Genomic DNA, 21,436 nt, shown 5'->3' on the forward strand with positions numbered 1-21,436 from the left:
GCCTTTTTTGGTGCCCTGATTTGACTTTTAAAACTCATTTACATTGCAATCCTAAGCATTACACTCGTCTAAGCCCACTGAAGTCAATGGGCTTAGAAGAGTGTAACTTTGTTTAGGATCGCACTCTTAAAGTTGTACGTGAATTGTTATGACATTTTTACAAGTAATGTTAACACTGCCTTTCCATCTGTGATGTATAACTTTTGAATGTTGTTAACACAATACAGAAAGTAGATGATCACCATTTTTAAACCCATTGTAGATTTTAGCTAATGCTGTTTTGTTGCTGAATTTACAAAAGTGAGAAACGGGGGGGGGGAGAGAACCCCCTAAACATCACTTCTAAAAATGGTCTGTATTTAATCAGCAAATTGGAATGAATTGTCCTGGGTTGGAGCTGAGAAAACGGTAACATTTCTAGGGCAATCCTATGCCGAGTGATTCCCACTTAAGCCCACCGAAACCATCTTGCTAAATAACTTCTGCAGATCATTTTGGATGCACAAGCTCAAAAAGTTACTCTATTTACCTGAAAGGAAACCTAGGTTCTCCCTCTCCCCCACAGTGCCGTCAAGGGAAAGAACGGGCTGTGTTTAATTCACATGCAAGTCACAGTTATGTACAGTAATTCAACAGGTTTACTCAGAATCCTACTCAGGCCTGGGGAGCTTACTCTCTCAAGAAAGTGTTCTGAGGATTGCACTCTAATAAACTTCTGTTGATAACCTTTAAAAAAGGGAGGTGGGTCATCTTACATTCAGGTTTATCTTCCTTTAGGGTAAACATAGCACATCAAATCACATTCTATGGAACTGAAAAGCCATCTGTACTTTCTACCTTTGTCATGAATTGGGGGGGTGCTGAGCTAACAAGCTACATTCTATTAACTACAACCCGCAACACTCAATGTGTGGGGGAAACGACATTAACAGTACAATCTAAATAGAGTTACTCCAGTCTAATTCCATTCATTCCAATGGGCTTAGCCAGCATGGCGTAGTGGTTAAGAGCGTAGTGGTTAAGTGCCAGCATGGTGCACCCCTTGTATGAACTGGTAGCTCCATATGAGGATGGTCATACATAGAGTGGTGTAGTGGTTAAGAGCAGTGGTTTGGAGCAGTGGAGTCTGATCTGGAGAACCGGGTTTGATTCCCCACTCCTTCACATGAGCGGCGGAGGGTAATCTAGTGAACTGGATTTGTTTCCTCCTCCGCCACATGAAGCCAGCTGGGTGACCTTGGGCTAGTCACACACTCTCAGCCCCACTTACCTCACAGGGTGTTTGTTGTGGGGAGGGGAAGGGAAGGTGATTGTAAGATGGTTTGATTTTCCCTTAAGTGGTAGAGAAAGTTGGCATATAAAAACCAACTCTTCTTCTTCGACTGGAGTAACTGCATTGGACTGCACTGTAAGTCTACAATAGTTACACAATCCTTTTAACCATCGTTTTAAAAAATACAGCTACTGGGGGCTGAAGTTTTAAGGGGGAGACTGGCCTGGTGGGGTAGGGGCTTTAGAACCATTTCCCCTCATTCCATTTTCTCTGTGAAAATCACCCCTTCCAGCCTGCTTTCACCACAATTATCAGGGCACATGTATACAGTGATCACACTTAGTTTGCTTTTCTACACATGTATGCAGTATGTAACACAAAAAGGGAAAAGCTGGAAATGAAGGAGCTGAAAGTTGTGGCAAGATGCAAAGGTGCCGAACTCTGCACAAATTCAGACCAAGTCCTATGAGGAAAGGTTGAAGGAGCTGGGTATGTTTAGCCTGAAGAGGAGAAGACTGAGAGGGGATATGATAACCATCTTCAGGTACTTGAAGGGCTGTCATATAGAGGAGGGTGCCAAGTTGGTTTCTGTTGCCCCAGAAAGTCGGACCAGAACCAATGGGTTGAAATTAAATCAAAAGAGTTTCCATCTAGACAATAGGAAGAATTTTCTAAAGGTTAGAGCGGTTCCTCAGTGGAACAGGCTTCCTTGGGAGGTGGTAAGCTCTCCTTCCCTGGAGGTTTTTAAGCAGAGGCTAGATGGCCATCTGTCAGCAATTCTGATTTTATGACCCTAGGCAGTTCATGAGAGGGAGGGCATCTTGGCCATCTTCTGGGCATGGAGTAAGGGTCACTGGGGTTATGGGAGGGAGGTAGCTGTGAATTTCCTGTATTGTGCAGGGGGTTGTACTAGATGACCCTGGTGGTCCCTTCCAACTCTATGGTTCTATAATTCTATAAAACAAATGAAAATGGAGGATTCCTAACAGTTCCACTGTCCAAGCAAGACTGGAACCCAATATGGGAAGAAATTCAGATGAAGAAAGTTTTGGAAGCCTTACCATTGTAGAGCACTTTGAGTACAAAGATGGAAGAGCTGTTTAAATAACTATTACGTCCACCACACTCTTAAACATAAATCGCTATTCAAATAAAGTGTTAAGTTTAAGACTATTATATGGACAATTAAAAATAAGCAAGTTCATTTGATTTCCCTTTCACTTCTATACAGTAACTCTTGCAAATGTCTAATACAGACACACATCTTACTTTTCTGCTTAAATTTTTAAAAAACACCGAATTGGCAATTTAATGTTCACGGATCTCTCACACATTAACAAAGAATGCTGAACGTTAACCCTTGAATTGCATCTACTCTTCTTGGGGAACATTCTTAGGGGAATCTTGAAAGGGGGTGGTTATGCACACCCACACCCCATTCAGACAACCCATATTTCTCAGCATCAGTTCCCTAATCCCCACAAAAAGCCTTCTCCAAATTTAGTATCTTCTAGGGCACAGAGGCAACCTCTGACCTCAACCACAATGCCTTTCACTCTGTTTCACTTGTGTCCACAGCTCTGATTGGCTGCTGTGCCTGTACCATATCTTATTCACTACTTGATAGGTGTATAGAGAACAACAAATGAAGGGGGGAAAATTGAAAAAAAATGGTGCCAGAGCAGCATCCAAATGGGGCTACACAAATAAGCAAAAAAGAGTGAGTGGAGATAGGTTCTGGAGGAGAACCCCAGAGAATATTTGCCCCTAGCTAAACTCCCTGTTGTGTTGAAAATGTTCATGTGAGAACTTTGAGAACGGCCCTACTTAATACCACAGTCCTTGTTTCTAATTCCTTCCTTACTCTACTGGCTCACAGGATGTTCATCCCTTCCCCTCCTTTCTGACATCATAACTGCTTGGTTCCTAAAATGAATGACCATTGAACAACCCTCCCAGATCCAATCCAGTTCCAATCTATGACCACCAATTGGATGTAATCTCATCTATTCGTAAAACTGCAAACAAACAAAAAATACCACCTATTTTCAGATATATCTAAATATGCTTTAATGCTTTCAGTGCTGGAAGTTACAGAGTCAACCGGTCCTTCTGTACTTCCTGATCCCCATCCCAGTAGGCTAAAGTCCATCCCGGAGCAAGAAGGGGGTTGTAGATGGACTGCACCGTGTGCTAGAACAGACAGTGGTGTATGTAATATAGCACTAACAATGCATTTATTTCGCAGCATGAAATCTTCGTTTCCTACCGAAATATCCTGAAATTTCCTACCTGCAACAGATGACCGCCTTGCATGACAGCGCGAGGTCCAGGAAGGACTGTCTGACCTCAAAGGAAAGGGCAAACTTTAATGTCTGACCATCGATAATCAAAGCAATATCATTTTCTTTGCCCAGTGAATCACCCAGGTTTGTGCAGTGCTGGGTCAGAGCGGCTCTTGTTGCCTAAAATATGCAAACAAAAAAGGAAAAAAAATAACACTACATTTTAACGTCATCTTGCCATTTTTGCAAAGTGTGGTAGCAAAGTATAATGAGCGGGGTCCCAAGGCTAAGAAAGCAAGTTTTACTTAGGGAGAACAGCTCAGGTGCTGTTTATGTTTTGCAAACCTATCAAGAGGTATCGTGCTTCAAAATAAGCTTGTATGGCTTATTTATGTTTAAAATCTTACCCTTGCTCTTATTTAGTAAAACTACAAGTAGTTTACAGTATAATAGCGTCTGTGCTAGTATGGTGCAGCAGTTAGTGTGTTAGACTAGGACAGAGAGAAACTGGGTTCAAATCCCTCCTCAGCCATGAACTTTACTGAGTGACTTGGACCAGTCACTCTCTCAGCCTAACAGGGCTGTTGTGAGGATAAAATGGAAGAGTCAAAATCATGTATGCTGCTGTGAGGTCCTATTCATTTATTTAGATATTTATACCCCAATTTTCTCCACAATGGGTACCTAAAACAGCTTACATCGTTCTCCCTCTCTCTTGGAGAAAGGGTGGAGAAAATATAACAGGTAGAAAAAATGCAAACATTATATCTAATAATTAACACACATTAACCCTATATTTACAGATGGGGCAAAACCCATCTATCCATCATCTCCCTTCCCTTTCCCTTGCTGGCTGGCCTTTGGCAGATGTGGCTCTATCAGGCCAGCCACTGGGGGCATTGTAGATATCATCTGAGGTATTTTATATTTTCCCCTCATGAAAAAAATATAATTTATGAAACAAGCCACATTTTTTAAAAAAACGCACAAGGATCTGATAAAGCCAAGGCCTGTTATTTAGAATAAACAAAAAGTTATATATGGGGGGGTATCAAAAGATACCCAGGTTCTGAGTCACAGCGGGAAGTTGGTCCCATAGAGTAGAAGACACCACCAAAGAAGCCCATTTAGCTGCAACCAGTGGCCAAAAAGGACCATCAACTGATCATCAGTGGCAGTTTTAATGGGGAGAATGGTACTCAAATGAAAATGTGCTCCTACACTGACCCCCAACCCCCGGTAACACTCCTAGGCCACACTGAGATGCTCTCTGTGGTAATTTGGTGATTCTGGATAAGATCATTACAGTGGAAATCTGCCCATAGAAGGGGGATATCAAAAACTGGATAATGTTAGAAACTTCTCAGTACAGTGGGTTGGATCCAGCCAGCTTTCCCACTCAATTTCACCTAATTCCCCTCCTTGTTCCAGCCCTGATCGCACATGCCTTTTGTCCATGAGGTCCCATGATCCCTAGCACGGTTGTTTGGATGGTGAATGGGGACCCTCTCCTCCCTTTTTCTCCAGAAAAAAAGGTGACTGGAGCCAATGCAGTATTAGGAATCAGTTTTTAACATACTGGAACAAGAGATTTACCAACTGGAAAACAGAACCTCATGTATCAATTTTATGCTCTGGTGGTTTCATTAATGCATTTACTATTATCAGTTATATGCAACTTATGACTGTGCTGTAAAAATTATTACTGCCTCCACATAAAATATCACAAAAATCACAGTATGTTATTGGCACTCAACAAACAACTGCATGTTAAATGCATACCTCAATGGAAAGATCTTGCATTGTGTCAAATATGTGTGTGTGTGTGTGTTCATGATTTAGAACACCTCCTTTTATAATTCTCCAAAACTGTGGCTGCAAGGAACAGCTACAAACTAAGAACAAGACTGGAGTGGGATTATATTTGTCAGGAATAAAAGTACTGTATTTATGAACCATTGTAATCTTGTGACTGTTTTATGGATCCAAATTCCTTCAGGGCATAGGCACAAATCCACAAAATTCTTGCGGGCTGCAGCATTTTCTCTGATTTGACAAACAGATGTGGTAAAATGTGCATGTAAACCACTTAATGCAGACAATATGATTGCAAACTAAGGTAAGCATTGGGGATCCCATTTCTAAAATTCTGCTAGCGCATCTGCTTCTTATGGCATTGTAACATCCTTGTAGTGCCACTATAACAATATTTTTTAGGATGTCAAATGGGCACAGCAACTGTTATGCACTATCCTACGTATCTGCTGGGCACAATAGCTGCCACTTCTGACACCATCAGCTTCTTACATAAATATTTGCTCATGCAAATGGTACAAGGGTAGTGTAATATCAGATAAATCAATCTATGGAAGCTATTGCAGCATCTTCTGTGACCAGATTCCCAGTGTAACCTAATCCACTTGGAAGCTTCCAAGAGTATACTTATTAAACAATCTACATCCACTGGTTTATGAAACCCTAAACACCCCTAAGATTGCATAAACAGTGTTGGGCAACCTTATTGGTAAACGTGTCACAAGTCATCTAATATATGAAATAGTGGTATCGCAACATGCTGTGTGCAGTGTGCCCTCTCCGCACTTGAGGATGGTTTTGACTCTAATCCATGACTGCATGATATTTACGCACCAAGTTGAGCACAGCCCACAGCCACATTTCATAAAGCTTGATAAAGCTGTTTGCTTTGTCTGTCCAGGACTGCAGAAGCAAGACAATGGACAAGCAGGAGGGCGTATATGACTGGTGAGCTACACACGAGGGGCCCGACTTATACAGACCTACTCCGGTTTACTGAAGGAGCAAGCAGTAATGCAGAGCCAGATAGTGTGGCAGGATCTGATCCTATGCCATAGCCAGGACCATAGGTTAACCCCCTCCCACCCCAATTCATCACTAGGAATGCTGCCTGTTCCAATTCCACTTGTAGCATCCATGCCACATGCTGGCCATCCATGATCAAAATAAATTTTAAAAATATTAATTTTATTTTGAGAGAATATGTCCCCATCTCCTCAGTTGTTTTCCATAACTATCCACATCTATAGGGTACAACTCTGACAAACTCAAATCCTATTGATTTCAGCAGGAATGTAGTGAAATCCTAAGCAGAGTCAGTGGAAATGAACGGGCTTAGAAGGTTGTAACGTCGCTTAGGATGGCACTGTGAATCTAGGACCTTCTGCAGACTAAGTAAGTGCTCCACCACCAAACCATGGCCCCTTTCACATCCAATAAATGAATGAAATTATCCATAGTAATTATCTTTTTTATGTCTCTTCAGCTGTGACTACTGTAGCTGTTTAGGATGAAGTGTGAGAGTCCCCAACCTAGCTGGGCAAACTTCGCCAAATCAATTGCTCAGACTTGGATGCAGAAACAAAAGATTTATTGAAGGCTTCAGATAGAGAAGACAGGCTCATGGATCCAAAGTTGCGAGTGACTAGCTTATCGGGGTTACAGTATTTATCTACTACAGGGCATGAAGGTTCACACGCATGGGAGACATGGGAGGTTACAAGGCAAACCGGTGCAACATAAAACATCAAACAGTCCTAGAGAGACAGTGAGGGCTATCTGCATTTCAAGGCCGGAGTCAGCCCGAGGGAGTGAAGGCAGAAGGCACAGCAGGGGAGGAGAGGTGGCACCTGGGCAAGAAGGACGAGGCGGGGGACTCAGGAAGATACACAGAGGTGCGAACTGCTTGTACGAGTTCAAAGAGGGAGAGATAGAAACAGACAGGAGCCAAAACCAGATGGCCCTCACATTCTGCCCCCCTTAAGGCCCCCCTCCCGCGAGTTCGGGAGGTCGAGGCTTCTCGGGATAAGCGCAATGGAAGTCATGTACGAGCCGGGGGGCGGCCATGTGGGGGGCTGCAACCCATTTATCGTGCGCGGCGCCTAGATGTTTCCACCGAACAAAGTAAAATAGCTTTCCCTTTTTCCACTTGGAATCCAAGACTTTGGATACTTCCATGTGGGTATCCCCTCCTACAACAGTGGGCACTTCTGACTTAGAAGGGGGGTGGAACTGGGGAGCGGAAACGAACGGCTTGAGCAGACTGATGTGGAAAACGGGGTGTACCCCGCGAAGGGTTTTGGGAAGATCCAGCTCCGCAGTTACCTCGTTAATGACCCGAGTAATGGGGAAAGGGCCCACATATCGGTCGCTGAGTTTTTTACAGGGTCGGAGGGAACGCAGATTCTTCGTGGAAAGATAAACCTGTTCCCCCACCCGGAGTTCCCATCCCTGTGACCGGTGTTTGTCAGCCTGTTCTTTGTACTTCCGCTTGGCCCGTTCAAGGTTCTTCTGTAGCCAAGGCCAAGTGGAACTGACCGCCTGCACCCATTCCTGCATCTCGGGCACTGCCTCGAGTTCGGGGGAGACGGGGGCGGCACCGAAAGGGCCAAAATCGGTTCCGTATACTACACGGAACGGACTAAATCCCGTGGAGGAGTGAGGGGCGTTGTTGTATGCGTATTCGGCGAAGGGTAATAGGTCCACCCAGTCATCCTGATGGTAATTTACATAACATCGGAGGTAGCACTCGACCACGGCATTCACCCGTTCGGTTTGGCCATCAGTTTGCGGGTGGTAGGCCGACGAGAGCCCCTGTTCCCCCACCCCCATAAGCTTCAGGAAGGCCCGCCAGAATTTGGCAACGAACTGGGCCCCTCTGTCGGAGAGGACCTTCCTAGGAATCGAGTGAAGCCTGAGGACATGGGTGACAAACATTTTGGCCAACCCCTGCGCCGACGGGAGCCCAGCGCAGGGGACAAAGTGGACCTGCTTGGAGAAGAGGTCCGTAACGACCCACAGTACGGTTTTGCCCCGGCTGGGGGGTAGATCGGTGATGAAATCCATGGCGATCACCTCCCATGGCCGGGTGGGGATCTCCAGAGGTTTCAGAAGCCCTGGGGTTTTTCCCCCCCTATTTTTGGCGGTGGCGCATGTGGGACAACTGCGAACGTACAATTCCACATCCCCTCTCATGCCCGGCCACCAGAACTGCCGCCGTACCAAATGCAACGTCTTGACAAACCCAAAGTGACCAGCCAGTTTGGCCCCGTGGACCAGTCCCAAAACCTCCCTGCGAAGAGAGGCTGGGACATAGAGTTTCCCTTCTTGCACCCACCAGGACTCTCGCTGCTCCATACCGGAAGGGAGCGTCTGCTGCTCTGCTTCCTGTAGGGATGCGTCCCGGAGGCACTGCTGGAAAGCCTCCGGGATTCCCTTGAGCGAGGGACCACTGGGGTGGCGGGTTTGGGACCGGGTGGAGACTGCCAAACCCGGGATCTCTCCCCTTTGCTCAGGAGTGAAAAGAGAGTCCACGGGACGGTCAAAATCGTTGCGGTACTGGGGCAGTCGGGATAGGGCATCTGCTAGGGCGTTTTCCTTGCCGGGTACGTGTTTGAGGGTGAACCGAAATTTGGCAAAGAATTGGGCCCAACGTATTTGCTTGGCGTTGAGTTTTCTAGCCCCTTTGAGAGCCTCCAGATTCTTGTGATCAGTACACACTTCAAACGGGAATTCTGCCCCCTCTAGAAAATGCCTCCACACAGTGAGGGCGTGCTTAACTGCCGCGGCTTCTTTCTCCCAGATGGCCCAGTTGATTTCGGACTGGGTAAACTTCTTGGAGAAATAGGCGCATGGCTTTAAAGCACCACTTTCGTCCCGCTGCAGGAGGGCCCCTCCCATAGCTACATCGGATGCATCCACCTGGACCACAAACGGTTTGGAGCAGTCCGGGTGGGCCAGGACCGGTTCGGACGAGAAGAGTAGCTTCAAGTCCTCAAAAGCCTGTTGGCAGGGAGGGGACCACTGCAGTCGGGCCGAAGGCAAGGCGGCATTGGCACCCTTTCCCTTCGTACGCAGAAGGGAAGTGAGAGGAAGAGCCACTTGCGCAAAGTTGGGAATGAAATTGCGGTAGAAATTGGCGAACCCCAAGAACTGCTGCAGTTGCTTGCGCGTGGTAGGGGGTTCCCAATCTCGCACAGCCTGAACCTTTCCAGGGTCCATTTCCAACCCCTGGTGGGAGATTACATAGCCTAGAAAGGTAATGGAAGGCTGGTGGAATTCACACTTAGACACCTTGGCATATAACTTGTGGTCCCGTAACCGCTGGAGGACCTCCCGCACTAGTCGGACATGCTCTTCCATGGTTTCAGAATAAATGAGAATATCATCCAAAAATACCACCACCCCCCGAAACAACAAATCATGTAACACTTCATTGATTAACTGCATGAACACACTCGGAGCCCCAGAAAGTCCGAACGGCATGACTAAATACTCAAACATGCCAAAACAGCTCGAAAAAGCCGTTTTTGGTTCGTCCCCCTCTTTTATGCGAATGCGGTGGTAGGCTTCTACTAAGTCCAGTTTGGTGAAAATCCGGCCCTCCTTCAATTGTGCTAGCAGGTCTGGAATGAGAGGGAGGGGGTAAGCGTTAGACTGCGTGACAGCGTTGAGCCTCCGAAAGTCAATACACAGTCTCAAGTCTCCCGTTTTCTTTTTGACAAAAAAGGCGGGGGCGGAGTACGGAGCTTTGGAGGGGCGGATGAAGCCCCTCGCCAAGTTAGTGTCCAAATAGTCCCGCAACACTGTCTTTTCACTGGGGCTCATGGGGTACACCTTTCCCTTGGACAACTTGCCGTCCCCAACTATTTCAATCGCACAGTCAGTCTCCCGGTGTGGTGGCAGTTCGTCACACTCCCGCACATCAAACACATCCGAATATTGGGAGTATTCCGAGGGTAGGTTGGGGGTATTGGAAACGGGTCCTGGGGAACCCACTAGGGCGGCTGCCGGGGTCCCGGTCATGCGGTCCCTGTCATGCATGGCGCAGGGATCCTCAGGGAAGGTAAGGGTCCTCTTGACCCAATCAATAGAAGGGTTGTGGCCCCGTAGCCAATTCATTCCCAGTACTACAGGGGCAACTATGGGAGCAATGGTAAAGTACAGCCGTTCCCAATGCTCCCCTACAGTCATGTCTACCGCGGTAGTCCGGTGAGTGACAGGCCCCTTTTTAAAGTCACTCCCGTCCATCTGGGAGAAGCGAAGGGGACCCGGGAGGCGCTTGCGGCGGACCTGCAATTTCCGGGCCGCCTCCTCGCTAATCAATGTGCGGGCGCACCCCGAGTCCACGAGCGCGGGGAATTCTAAAACTGGGCCCCCGTGGGTAGTGAGAGGTGAACCCGAATATAAACATTATCTTCCTGGGCGCTTACCATCGGTGGAGCTCCTTGCACGAGGGTCGGTGCGGTCTGCTGAGGAGCCCCCCTTACAGCAGACCGACGGCGTTTTTTGCCGGCACATCCCACTCTTCCTCCTCGCTAGACGAGGGGGACGTGGTATTTGTAATCCGTGACTCGGCGGAGTCAGAGGTTGCACTGGCAATCCGGGGTCCCGATGGACCGGTCGAACTGGCGAACTCATCCAGGGCGTGGGCGTGCAGTGCCGAGGGGGTGCTCCGACGTCCTGGAGCGTTGCTTCGGCGTCGCGGTTGACCCTCTGCGGGGGCTTTCTCTGGTTCGCTCGGGACGGGGCGAATGGAAGCCGGGTGTCCGGAGCGGGATGGGCATTGGGAGGCGAAGTGACCCTTTCCTCCACAGACCAGGCACACCCCTGCCTCGAAGCGCTTGCGGCGCTCAGCCGGCGTGGGGCCGCCCCCGCCTGGGGTGCGAGGGTCCCGGGTCCCACTTGCCTTGTCTCCCCTTGGTTTGAAGTCGCGGCCGGAACGTTGCTTGGACAGGTTCAGGAGCTGCTTCCGATTTTCGATATCGGCAGCGTGGCGTACCCAACCTTCCACGTCAGGGGGGTTGCCTTGCATAAAGGCCCAATGCTGCAGGTCCGGGTTTAGGCCCTCCCTGAACAACTGCACCCGGGTAGCCTCACTCCAGTCCAGAATCCGACTCGACAGGGACTGGAACTCGCTCGCATACTGCGCCACTGACTTGGCCCCTTGGCGTAGTTGCATCAGAGCGGCTTTGGCCCGCTCCCCCAGGTTCGGGTCCTCGAACCGGTTACGGAGTGCGATCATAAAGTCATCCAAACTCCGTAGCACAGGGGAGCGGAGCTCGTACTGTAACACCATCCACGCGGCCGCTTCGCCTTGCAGGAGGGAGGCCACATACTGGACCTGGGACTCCTCGGAGGTAAAGGTCCTGCCCTGCTCCCGCATGAAAATGTCCACTTGGACCATGAAAAAGGTCAACTGGTCCCCCGACCCATCATACGTGATTTTCAAGTCCCGGCGGGCCGGGGTGCTGGGAGGAGGCGCGGGGGGAGCCGCCGGTGTCCCATCCGGAGGGTTACTCGGCGGGGGCTGTACCTTCAGCGCGTCCATGGCAGCGGCCATCTCCTCCATCACAAGCTGCATGGCATCTATGCGCTCCACCATCGCCTGGCGCTCCTCCTGCCACTGTCTCCGCTCCTCATCCATCAGAGCGTCCCGACGAGCGGGGTCGTCCTCGAACCCCGTACCCGTTAAGGCCAAGCGGCGGTGCTTTGCCTCAGTCCGGGAAAGCGACCAACCTTTCGGCGAGTCCAGCCAAGTGTTAAAGGTGGTCTTGGGGCGCGTGCCCGGTCCTGGGCCCGGTCGGGGCGCACCTGGCACCTTCTGGTCCGGTTTGTCTTTCGGGGCCGGCTTGTCCGGGACCCCGCTTCCATCCGGGGAGGCCGGAGGGGTCGTTTTTTCCTCGTCGGCTGACATAGCTGTCCCGTAGGGTACAGATGCAGAACGAAGAGGCAAGGACTCGCAACTTAATGTGAGAGTCCCCAACCTAGCTGGGCAAACTTCGCCAAATCAATTGCTCAGACTTGGATGCAGAAACAAAAGATTTATTGAAGGCTTCAGATAGAGAAGACAGGCTCATGGATCCAAAGTTGCGAGTGACTAGCTTATCGGGGTTACAGTATTTATCTACTACAGGGCATGAAGGTTCACACGCATGGGAGACATGGGAGGTTACAAGGCAAACCGGTGCAACATAAAACATCAAACAGTCCTAGAGAGACAGTGAGGGCTATCTGCATTTCAAGGCCGGAGTCAGCCCGAGGGAGTGAAGGCAGAAGGCACAGCAGGGGAGGAGAGGTGGCACCTGGGCAAGAAGGACGAGGCGGGGGACTCAGGAAGATACACAGAGGTGCGAACTGCTTGTACGAGTTCAAAGAGGGAGAGATAGAAACAGATAGGAGCCAAAACCAGATGGCCCTCACATGAAGGAGAAAACACAAAATTGCCTCAGCAGTAGATTCTACAGAACAAAACGCTTAAAATTATTGGCCTTGGCAAGTACTAAATTACTGTGTGGGATTCGTGAGACCTCCTAGTTCCCAGCAACAGCAACGGGCCCCAAGTGTCGAAGTCTCTGATTTTTCTGAACTATTCGCAAATCCTTTTGCAGAAAGGGAGGGACAGAACCCGTATTATCCTGTGCAAACCCATTTCCTCTCTCTTCCCTCTCTGTTGCTATTATAAATACCTCATTCCCACACAGTTTGCAAGCCTAATAAGCCTGTGCAGAAAATAATGCTTATTAAATTGTTTAAATTTTTTATATCACAAAAGGAAATAGGTTTATTTCATGCATCGTACAGCAGAATATCGTTTTATTACACTTTTGGCATAGGCAGTATGTGTTCAAGTTAGCACAGAGCAAGGGAAGAAGTATTTCCAACAGCCAAATAACCTGACCTGGTACTCAGTTATCATCAGTAGTAAAAAGACATTGTGGTTACATGTACAGCTCATGTTCATTTAAGGAAGGGAAGGAAACAGAGGGAGAAAAAAGGATGTCATAGCCTAGAGAATTTGAGGCAGAGGGAGTCTTGGCAGATGTGGGTTAACAGGGGCCCTGCATCAAGTCAGACCAAGGCCCACCTGAAGAAGAACATTCTAGAAGCTATTCTGAGTGAAGAGGACTGGCTGCTTGACTCTGCCTTGGAAGCTGGAGTTTGCTTCCTCAGGTAAGGAGACTGAATCCACAAGATCAGCCACCTCTGCAGATTTCATTCACTTACAAACCAGTAAAAGTTGCTGCTCCCCTGAATCAGCTGTAATACCCTGAAGGGGTTGTGTAGTGGTTAGAGCATCAGACTAGGGTCTGGGAGGCCCAAGTTTGAATCCCCACCCTGCTTTGGAAGTTTGCTGGGTGATCTTCGGCCAATCACACGTCTCCATCTAATCTATCTCACAGGGCTGTTGTGAGAATAAAATGGAAGAGAATTTTGTAAGCTACTTTGGATGCCCACTGGGGAGAGAAAATGAAATAAATAAATAAATCACCCTCTTGGGAGAGGGGCCCAGTAATACAGCATCTCAGCACAGTAGTACAGCATCAGTGGTAGAGTATCTGCTTGGCATGCCAGAGGTCCCAGGTTCAATCCCTGGCATGTCCAGTTAAATGGACCTGGTAGTAGGTGATGTGAAAGACTGACCTGAGACCCTGGAGAGCTGTTGCCAATCTGAGTAGACCAATTGCTGGACCAATGATCTGATTCAATAAAAGGCAGCTTCATATGTGTTCATGATCTCTATGCTACTTCTATAGACTCTTAGCGCCACCTAGAAAATGTAGACTTTGATAATTTGGTATCCAAAGATGCAATAAACAGCATTTCTGCCATTCTAATATCCCAGTTCAAACTAGATAAAATTGGAGAGCCCTCCTAATGTCAAGGTTGTGTCAGTTTTGTTCTTGTTGATTAACAAGTTTGGGGCGGAAAGAAGGTAAAGCTACGTCCTGCGCTCTATGAAATAAGGGATTAATCTTTGTTCCATCCACAGTATCACTTTGTCAGAATGGAAGATGCAAAGGTTAATACTGGCAAGTAAGGCCTTCAAGGACCTAACTAGCTGGTTTGAAGACTATCAGGAAAAGTGTTTTAAGGGTCATCTCCTTCAAGGCAGTACTGATCATAGCTTCAGATGGTGACTCTATCAAGTCTTTTAACACCCAATTTTAGAAAAACATAGTAATGTTGGTAGCTTCATGAGACCCACACCCTTCAGAAACCTACTAATATATGGATAAGATGATAAGAAGCCCTTCCCTGTGCTTCCCAGAGAACTTCTGATAATGCTGACCTATCATTTAAGTTTACTTACCTAAATCCTTCTAAATTCTCCAAGAGAAACCCTAGAGAAACGTGAACATCCCTGCATCCTGGGATTTTCCCTATTTTCACATAGCACTTAAGGAAGGCTTTCCAAGTAGCTCCATTCTTTAGCCACTGCTTCTCCTCTTACGAGTATCTGTGGCTGTGTGCATAAAATTGGCCCCTCAGACAAATATTTAATCTCTAGTAGAGCCCACTGGTCTTTCACTGACATTGTGACCAAGAACCATGGTCTACTGTTCCAACAGAGGCCTATGATGATCACCAGAGAGGAGTCATCAACCTTTAAGATGGCTCTACCTCTAACAGGTGGGAAAATCCTGAAGGATCTAGGGTGCCCTCCTGTCCCTACTGGGAGAAATAACAGGAAAAGCTTTTCACACCATGGCAATCAATCTTATTACTTCTAAAGTCTGTATGTCAACCTGTTGTTAGACACAGACGCAGTGGCAAGTTGAAAACCTGGCAATCCTACCTCAGCCCTTTGAGTAACCAGATGAAAAAGGAAGCTAGGATTTTATGCCTTTAAGAGTAATGCAAAAGTAGGCATTTCAACAGGTACAGCTTGTCAACCAGTTACAGGAGTCCTCCTTTGTATCTGGTCACCACACTGCTAGAGGAGCAAACTTAAGAGTACTACGACTGAGTGAGTGAGGAAGGGATAGGATGTGCAGTGTGCAGTCTAGAGGCACAATGTGCAGTCTAGAGGCAGTCTAGCAGCATTTTAAGGGCCTGGCAGACTCTCCAGCTATGGACTAGGGCTGTTGAAAAAAAAATTAGTTAAAGTTTGGCTTTGGCAAAATTCGGCCCTTTTAAATTCGGGATGTGCCGAAGTCCGAACTCCCCCGCTTCGGATCCGCGAAATTCGGCGCGAGATGCGGAGTTCGGGGAAAATTTGGCTGAGCCTGCCCCGCGCGCCTTCAGGGGGCTTCCATGAAGGCACGCGGGGGGCTCTTTAAACAGATCTGCGCCTTCATGGAAGCCCCCTGAAGGCGCGCGGGGCGGGCTCAGCCAAATTTTCCCCCAAACTCTGGATATTGCTCCGAATTTCGCAGATCCGAAGCGGGGGAGTTCAGACTTCGGCACGTCCCGAATTTAAAAGGGCCGAATTTTGCCGAAGCCGAACTTTAACTAATTTTTTTTCAACAGCCCTAGTCCTTAGCTGGAAGGCGCAGATCTGTTTAAAGAGCCCCCCACACGCCTTCATGGAAGCCCCCTGAAGGCACGCGGGGGGGACAGATCTGCGCCTTCCAGCTGGGAGGCGCAGATCTGTTTAAAGAGCCCCCAGCGCGCCTTCAGAGAAACCCCGTGAAGGCGCGGGGGGGGGGGGAACTGAAAAAAGGCGGGAATGCCAAACCTGCTGAATTTATTCGGCGATCGCCCCGAATTTGCTGGATTCGGGGCGCCGTTTTTCCGCCTTTTTTCAGTTTGGTTCCATCCTAATGGAAAACAGCAGAATTGCGGAAAATTCGGCTGTTTTTTCAGTTCGGATGAACCGAATCGACAGCCCTACTAAGGACAGGACTCTGGTGGCAAAATGGCACCTCTGTCTTCCAGGGTAGTAATGCCACAATACCCTTTGATGGGTGGGGGGATTATATTGATGTCTAGCTATTTATATCCTTCTTTTCTAGCCAACAGGGACCCAAAGCAGCTTCTTCCCCTCTCCCATTTTATCCTCACAATAACTATCCTGTGAAACAGACTAACTTGAGAGAGAGATTGGCCCAAGTTCAGCCAAAACGCTTCCATGGCAGAGTTGAGATTTGAACCCGGGTCGCTGGGATCCCAGCCCAACTGTACCCACAACCCCATGTCCTGCTTATGTGCTCCCTAGAGGCGCCTGGTTAGCCACTGTGAGCCCTCCGTCAGATCCAGTGGGACTTGTCTTATAACCTAGCGACTCTCGTAGCCAAAGCACTATATTCACTAGTCCTACAGAGAAGAAAAATAAAATAAAACTCCCTTGGAAAAATATGTACAGTTTACCTTCAACAACTGCAACAGAGCTTGAGCATGAACCAGAATTGGTCCTGCTAATAACATGCTTCTAGGGTCAGACCCTAGAAGCTAAAATGACTAAACTGAGGCTATCGTATTTTGGTCACGTCATGAGACGACAAGAGTCACTGGAAAAGACAATCATGCTAGGAAAAGCTGAGGGCAGCAGGAAAAGAGGAAGACCCAACAGGAGATGGATGGACTCAATAAAGGAAGCCACAGCCTTCAGTTTGCAAGATCTGAGCAAGGCTGTCAAAGATAGGACATTTTGGAGGACTTTCATTCATAGGATCACCATGAGTTGGAAGCGACTTGACGGCACTTCACACACACACACACACAATAACATGCTGCTAGTAAACAGCACGGATGGCATTTTAAAAATGTTAACCAGAAACGTAACGCCTTGCCTTCACAGTGCTGTTACCAAAAGGATTATCTGTGAACAAGACATCCTCCAAAGCATGAGCAAGTTAATCTGTTTCTAATATGTTTATCTTCATTTCTACACAACTGTCAGGGTACAGCTGGGTGAGCCATAACATTCTGTCCGATGAGCTACTGAAAGCAACTGGAAAGGTTCCTTTAGAAAGAAGAAATGGCAGGTGTTTTCTTACAGACCAATGCAGGCATTTCAGAATAATATCTTCCAAGTTTTGGTTTTAAACACATTTTATAATCATATTTACATTGCAATGCATTCCCTACCACATAGCTCTCCAGAGCCCACACGCTGCAAAAGATAATCCCAAAGAAGAAGTTGGGCCAACAAATAGTGGGAATTGGACAAAATTCGAAATGACAGCTTCTATATGCTGGATCAGCCAAACGTATTGAAAAGGCAGGACGTGGCACAAAGCAGTAGCTGTGAAGTAATCCCAAATTAATTTTTGTAGCTGGGATACAAATGTATACACGAGCATGTATAACAACAGTGCAAAGCCTCTATGACATCAATGACCCTTGGAGAAGGGCCATAGCTCAATGATAGGTTATTATTTTGAATGCAAAAGGCCCCAGGTTCAACCCCCAGCATCTCCAGTTAAAGGGATCAAGTACTAGGTGATGTGAAAGACTGTGACCTGAGAGCCTTGACAGCCACTGCCAATCAGAGGAGACAATGCTGACCTTAATGGTCTGACTCACTATAAGACATCTTCACATGTTCATCTGCATAGCAAGCACAACTGTACTACAGTACAAAGTACTTGAACACATGAAGCTGCCTTCTACTGAATCAGACCCTTGGTCCATCAAAGTCAGTATTGTCTACTCAGACCAGCAGCGGCTCTCCAGGGTCTCAGGCAGAGGTCTTTCACATCACCTACTTGCCTAGTCCCTTTAACTGGAGATGCCAGGGATTGAACCTGGGACCTTCTGCATACCAAGCAGATGCTCTACCACTGAGCCACGGCCCCTCCCAAAAACCTTCATGAAGCTGCCTTCTACTGAATCAGACCCTTGGTCCATCCAAGTCAGTATTGTCTACTCAGACTGGCAGCGGCTCTCCAGGGTCTCAGGTAGAGGTCTTTCATATCACCTTCTTACCTAATCCCTTTAACTGGAGATGCTGGGGATTGAACCTGGGACCTTCTGCATGCCAAGAAGAGGCTCTACCACTGAGCCACACTGAGCCCTACTTCTTGCAGTATGGGATACATTTCAGTAACAGCAAAAGTTGTCCCTCTTCAATTCCCCACCCCCCCATAAAAGGGCAAAATCCCAATCCAGCACATGTCCAAACTTGGTCTCATGTCACAGAAAAGACCAGAAGAAGTTCCATGGATTCAATTTGTATGGTAAAAAGAGGAAAAGTTGAACCCAAAATGTTTTTAAAGAGGAATGCTTGCTCCACATCCTTTCCCCCATTCACCATTTTACAAAAGAAAGTGCAAAAAACAAATACAGATTTATCACATACATAGGGTTTCCCACCAGACCTTTTAAAGGTGTCCTGTCCCTTTAACAGAAGCTTAGCCTTGTTCTAATGTGTGGAAAAAGGCCAATGATAACTCTGGAGAGGCAGTGTGGTGTAGTGGTTAAGAGTGGTGGACTCTAATATGGCAAACCGGGTTTGTTTCCCCACTCCTCCCCATGAAGTCTGCTGGGTGACCTTGGGCTAGTCACAGTCCTCTCTGAACTCTCTCAGCCTCACCTTCCTCACAAGGTGTCTGTTATGGGGACAGGAAGGGAAGGTTATTTTAAGCCACTCTGAGACTCCTTAAAAGTAGAGAAAAGCGGGGTATAAAAACAAACTCTTTTGCTTCTTAATGGCAGGGAGGTTAATAGCATCACCTGATAAATAAAATCCTATTAAGCCAGACTTGACTTTTTTCCCCTCCAGGCAGTTGGCAATCCTACAAATACATCATATGAACAGGGGCACTTTTAATGCCACTCCTGTACCTTTCTGCAAGAACAACCAGATGAACACAACAGGTCAGTTGATAAGGCATTACAATAAAATGCGAAAGAAGCCAAGCAAGAGACAGAGAAGAAACACACAGTAAAAACCGAACACTACTCCCAAACCAGCCCAATGGGCTCCATCTTCCAGTCTTTTGATGGACTTTCCCTCCCTTGCTGAGCAGAGTGTTTAGAGTTTCCTCTCCTCTTCTCAGTGATATTGTATGGAACCCAACCAAGCATAAACATCAAGTGAGACAGGAAGCTGAGCAGAGCCCCTCGCTATAGCTAAGCTTCTAACAGCAGCTGGATATGCAGGTGAGGGTCTAAGTGAATTCCCTCCCCCCACAATTAAGAGGCTGTTTAAAAGCACAAGACCAAGGTCCAGTTTTTAACTGCAGCTGGCAATACTAGCAGATGCTCTGCTTGCTGAAGCATTGGTATAAGGGGGGGGGGGAGGACTAGATCCCCTAGCCTCTGAAAATGTGCATCTCAATCCGATGTATGTTTATTCACTCAAAAAATCAGTCCTTATCCCCAAATAAGCACACCATTTTAAAGGTATAGCAAACCAGGGGGGATAAATTGGAAAGTGGTAACCGTGCTGGTGGGTGGGGACTCAGAGGTTGAATGAGAAGATTGTTGACAGACAAGGCTACTTTCAAGATCTTACAATGCTTAATAAAGCAAGTAGAGATGTAAAGTTTCCAGACACTTTGAAGGCATTGGGGGGAAAGGGTAAATTTTAGCAATGAAGGAAATGTATGTTAATTGGGCAGAAACACACTTACAAAGTCCTAATAGGATTAACAATACATGTGCATATCAAGTTAAACTTTAAAACTTTGAAGGCACCAAATTCTTCAATACTGTGTTATCACTCACACACATTATGGCAGATTGTAGACCCAATTAGTCACATTTTAACAAGCATATGCTTGAAAATATATTGCAAATAATTATAATTTCTTAACCATGCAGGTTGTTTTACATGAAATTTTTCATTTTGACTAAAATCTTGTTATAAAAAGAATTTCACTCATTTCCATGGAGAAAACATACACACACACACACACACACACATAGTGCTTCTCAAAACTTCCATTTTTCCCCACTGGAAAAAGAGGGGAAAAAGCCTTCAAAATCCAAAAACAAAACCATTTCCTGCCCTTGAATTGTTCTAGGCCTTCACATCTGTGCCAGAAAGGCAACAAAATAGGCCTATTAGAGGGCAAGCAGAGGAAGGGAAACCAGTGTTAGTAACAGGTCTCCTGGGGAACAGGCATGGTGAACTGGAGCTGTAAATACAAATTTGGACCAAACCCACAGATAGGGCTAATTCTATTTAATTCAAAAATGATGTGCTATTCTTTACTACATGAGGTAATTGTTAGTGTAAAGGGACACAGCAGCTGGGGATGGATTTAAAGGATCTGCCTTACTGCCTTCTTCCATGCTATTGCCGAGCAAACAACGTCCTCTATGTAACAGCAAGTAATTAGCCACGGTCCTTGAGATACCATGGGCTTATGGTTCACTCACTAGCCAATCACCAGGGAACGGGCAAGCTTGTTCCAACTGCAACAAGTCAAATTCAAGAAAAAATAGAATACATCTTGGGGAAAGAGTAACTATTTTATATAGTTCTCCCAAATTGTAGCAGACAATTATGTAATATTTTACAATGATTCACTGTATGCACCTTATGTACCTTGCTCTATTTCTGAGGACCTCGGATCACTAGGTAAAAAATGCCAAGCAGACAGATTGCTTTAGACCCTAAGAATTTTCAGCTTATCATTTCCAACTTTTTTCTTGTAAAGGTCACAGGTCTTTTAACATCTGTAGAACAAATAGGCCCTGACCTGGATGGCCCAGGCTAGCCTGATCTCGTCAGATCTCAGAAGCTAAGCAAGGTCAGCCCTGGTTAGTATTTGGATGGGAAACCACCAAGGATTACCAGGGTTGCTGTGCAGAGGAAGGCACTGGCAAACCACCTCTGTTAGTCTCTTGCCATGAAAACCCCCAAAAAGGGGTCGCCATAAGTCGGCTGCGACTTGACAGCACTTTAAACACACACACACAGAACAGGCAGACCTTTAGCAGGTGAAGCTTTTCCCCATGATAAATGTGATAAAGCTTCCCCTAATCCTGCTAATCTGTAGCTGGTAAAGGCACAGTAGTCCCGCAAGAAAAAAAAGGTGGTAACTCTATCCTAGAGAAGGTACTACAGTCTGAGAAACTAATCCTTCATCTCTCTCCCTGATAAGTAACACAAAGGAATGTAGCATGACACGACAGAGCAAATACTTTATACATCTACTGCTGGAAT

General features: G+C 46.9%; 1 protein-coding gene and 1 non-coding gene across 2 annotated transcripts in view; both read right to left on the reverse strand.

Moving 5' to 3' along the window:
- Nucleotides 1-21,436, reverse strand: part of ATP8A2 (ATPase phospholipid transporting 8A2) — a 419,645-nt gene that overhangs the window by 243,672 nt on the left and 154,537 nt on the right. The window contains 1 exon segment of the mRNA XM_056858410.1: nt 3,566-3,738. Within this exon segment, the coding sequence (XP_056714388.1) occupies nt 3,566-3,738 (173 nt within the window).
- Nucleotides 18,045-18,113, reverse strand: TRNAT-GGU (transfer RNA threonine (anticodon GGU)). Its single transcript has one exon. It is a non-coding gene; the product is annotated as a tRNA-Thr (tRNA).

The sequence above is a fragment of the Euleptes europaea genome, chromosome 12, assembly GCF_029931775.1.
Source record: "Euleptes europaea isolate rEulEur1 chromosome 12, rEulEur1.hap1, whole genome shotgun sequence".
NCBI lineage: Eukaryota > Metazoa > Chordata > Lepidosauria > Squamata > Sphaerodactylidae > Euleptes > Euleptes europaea.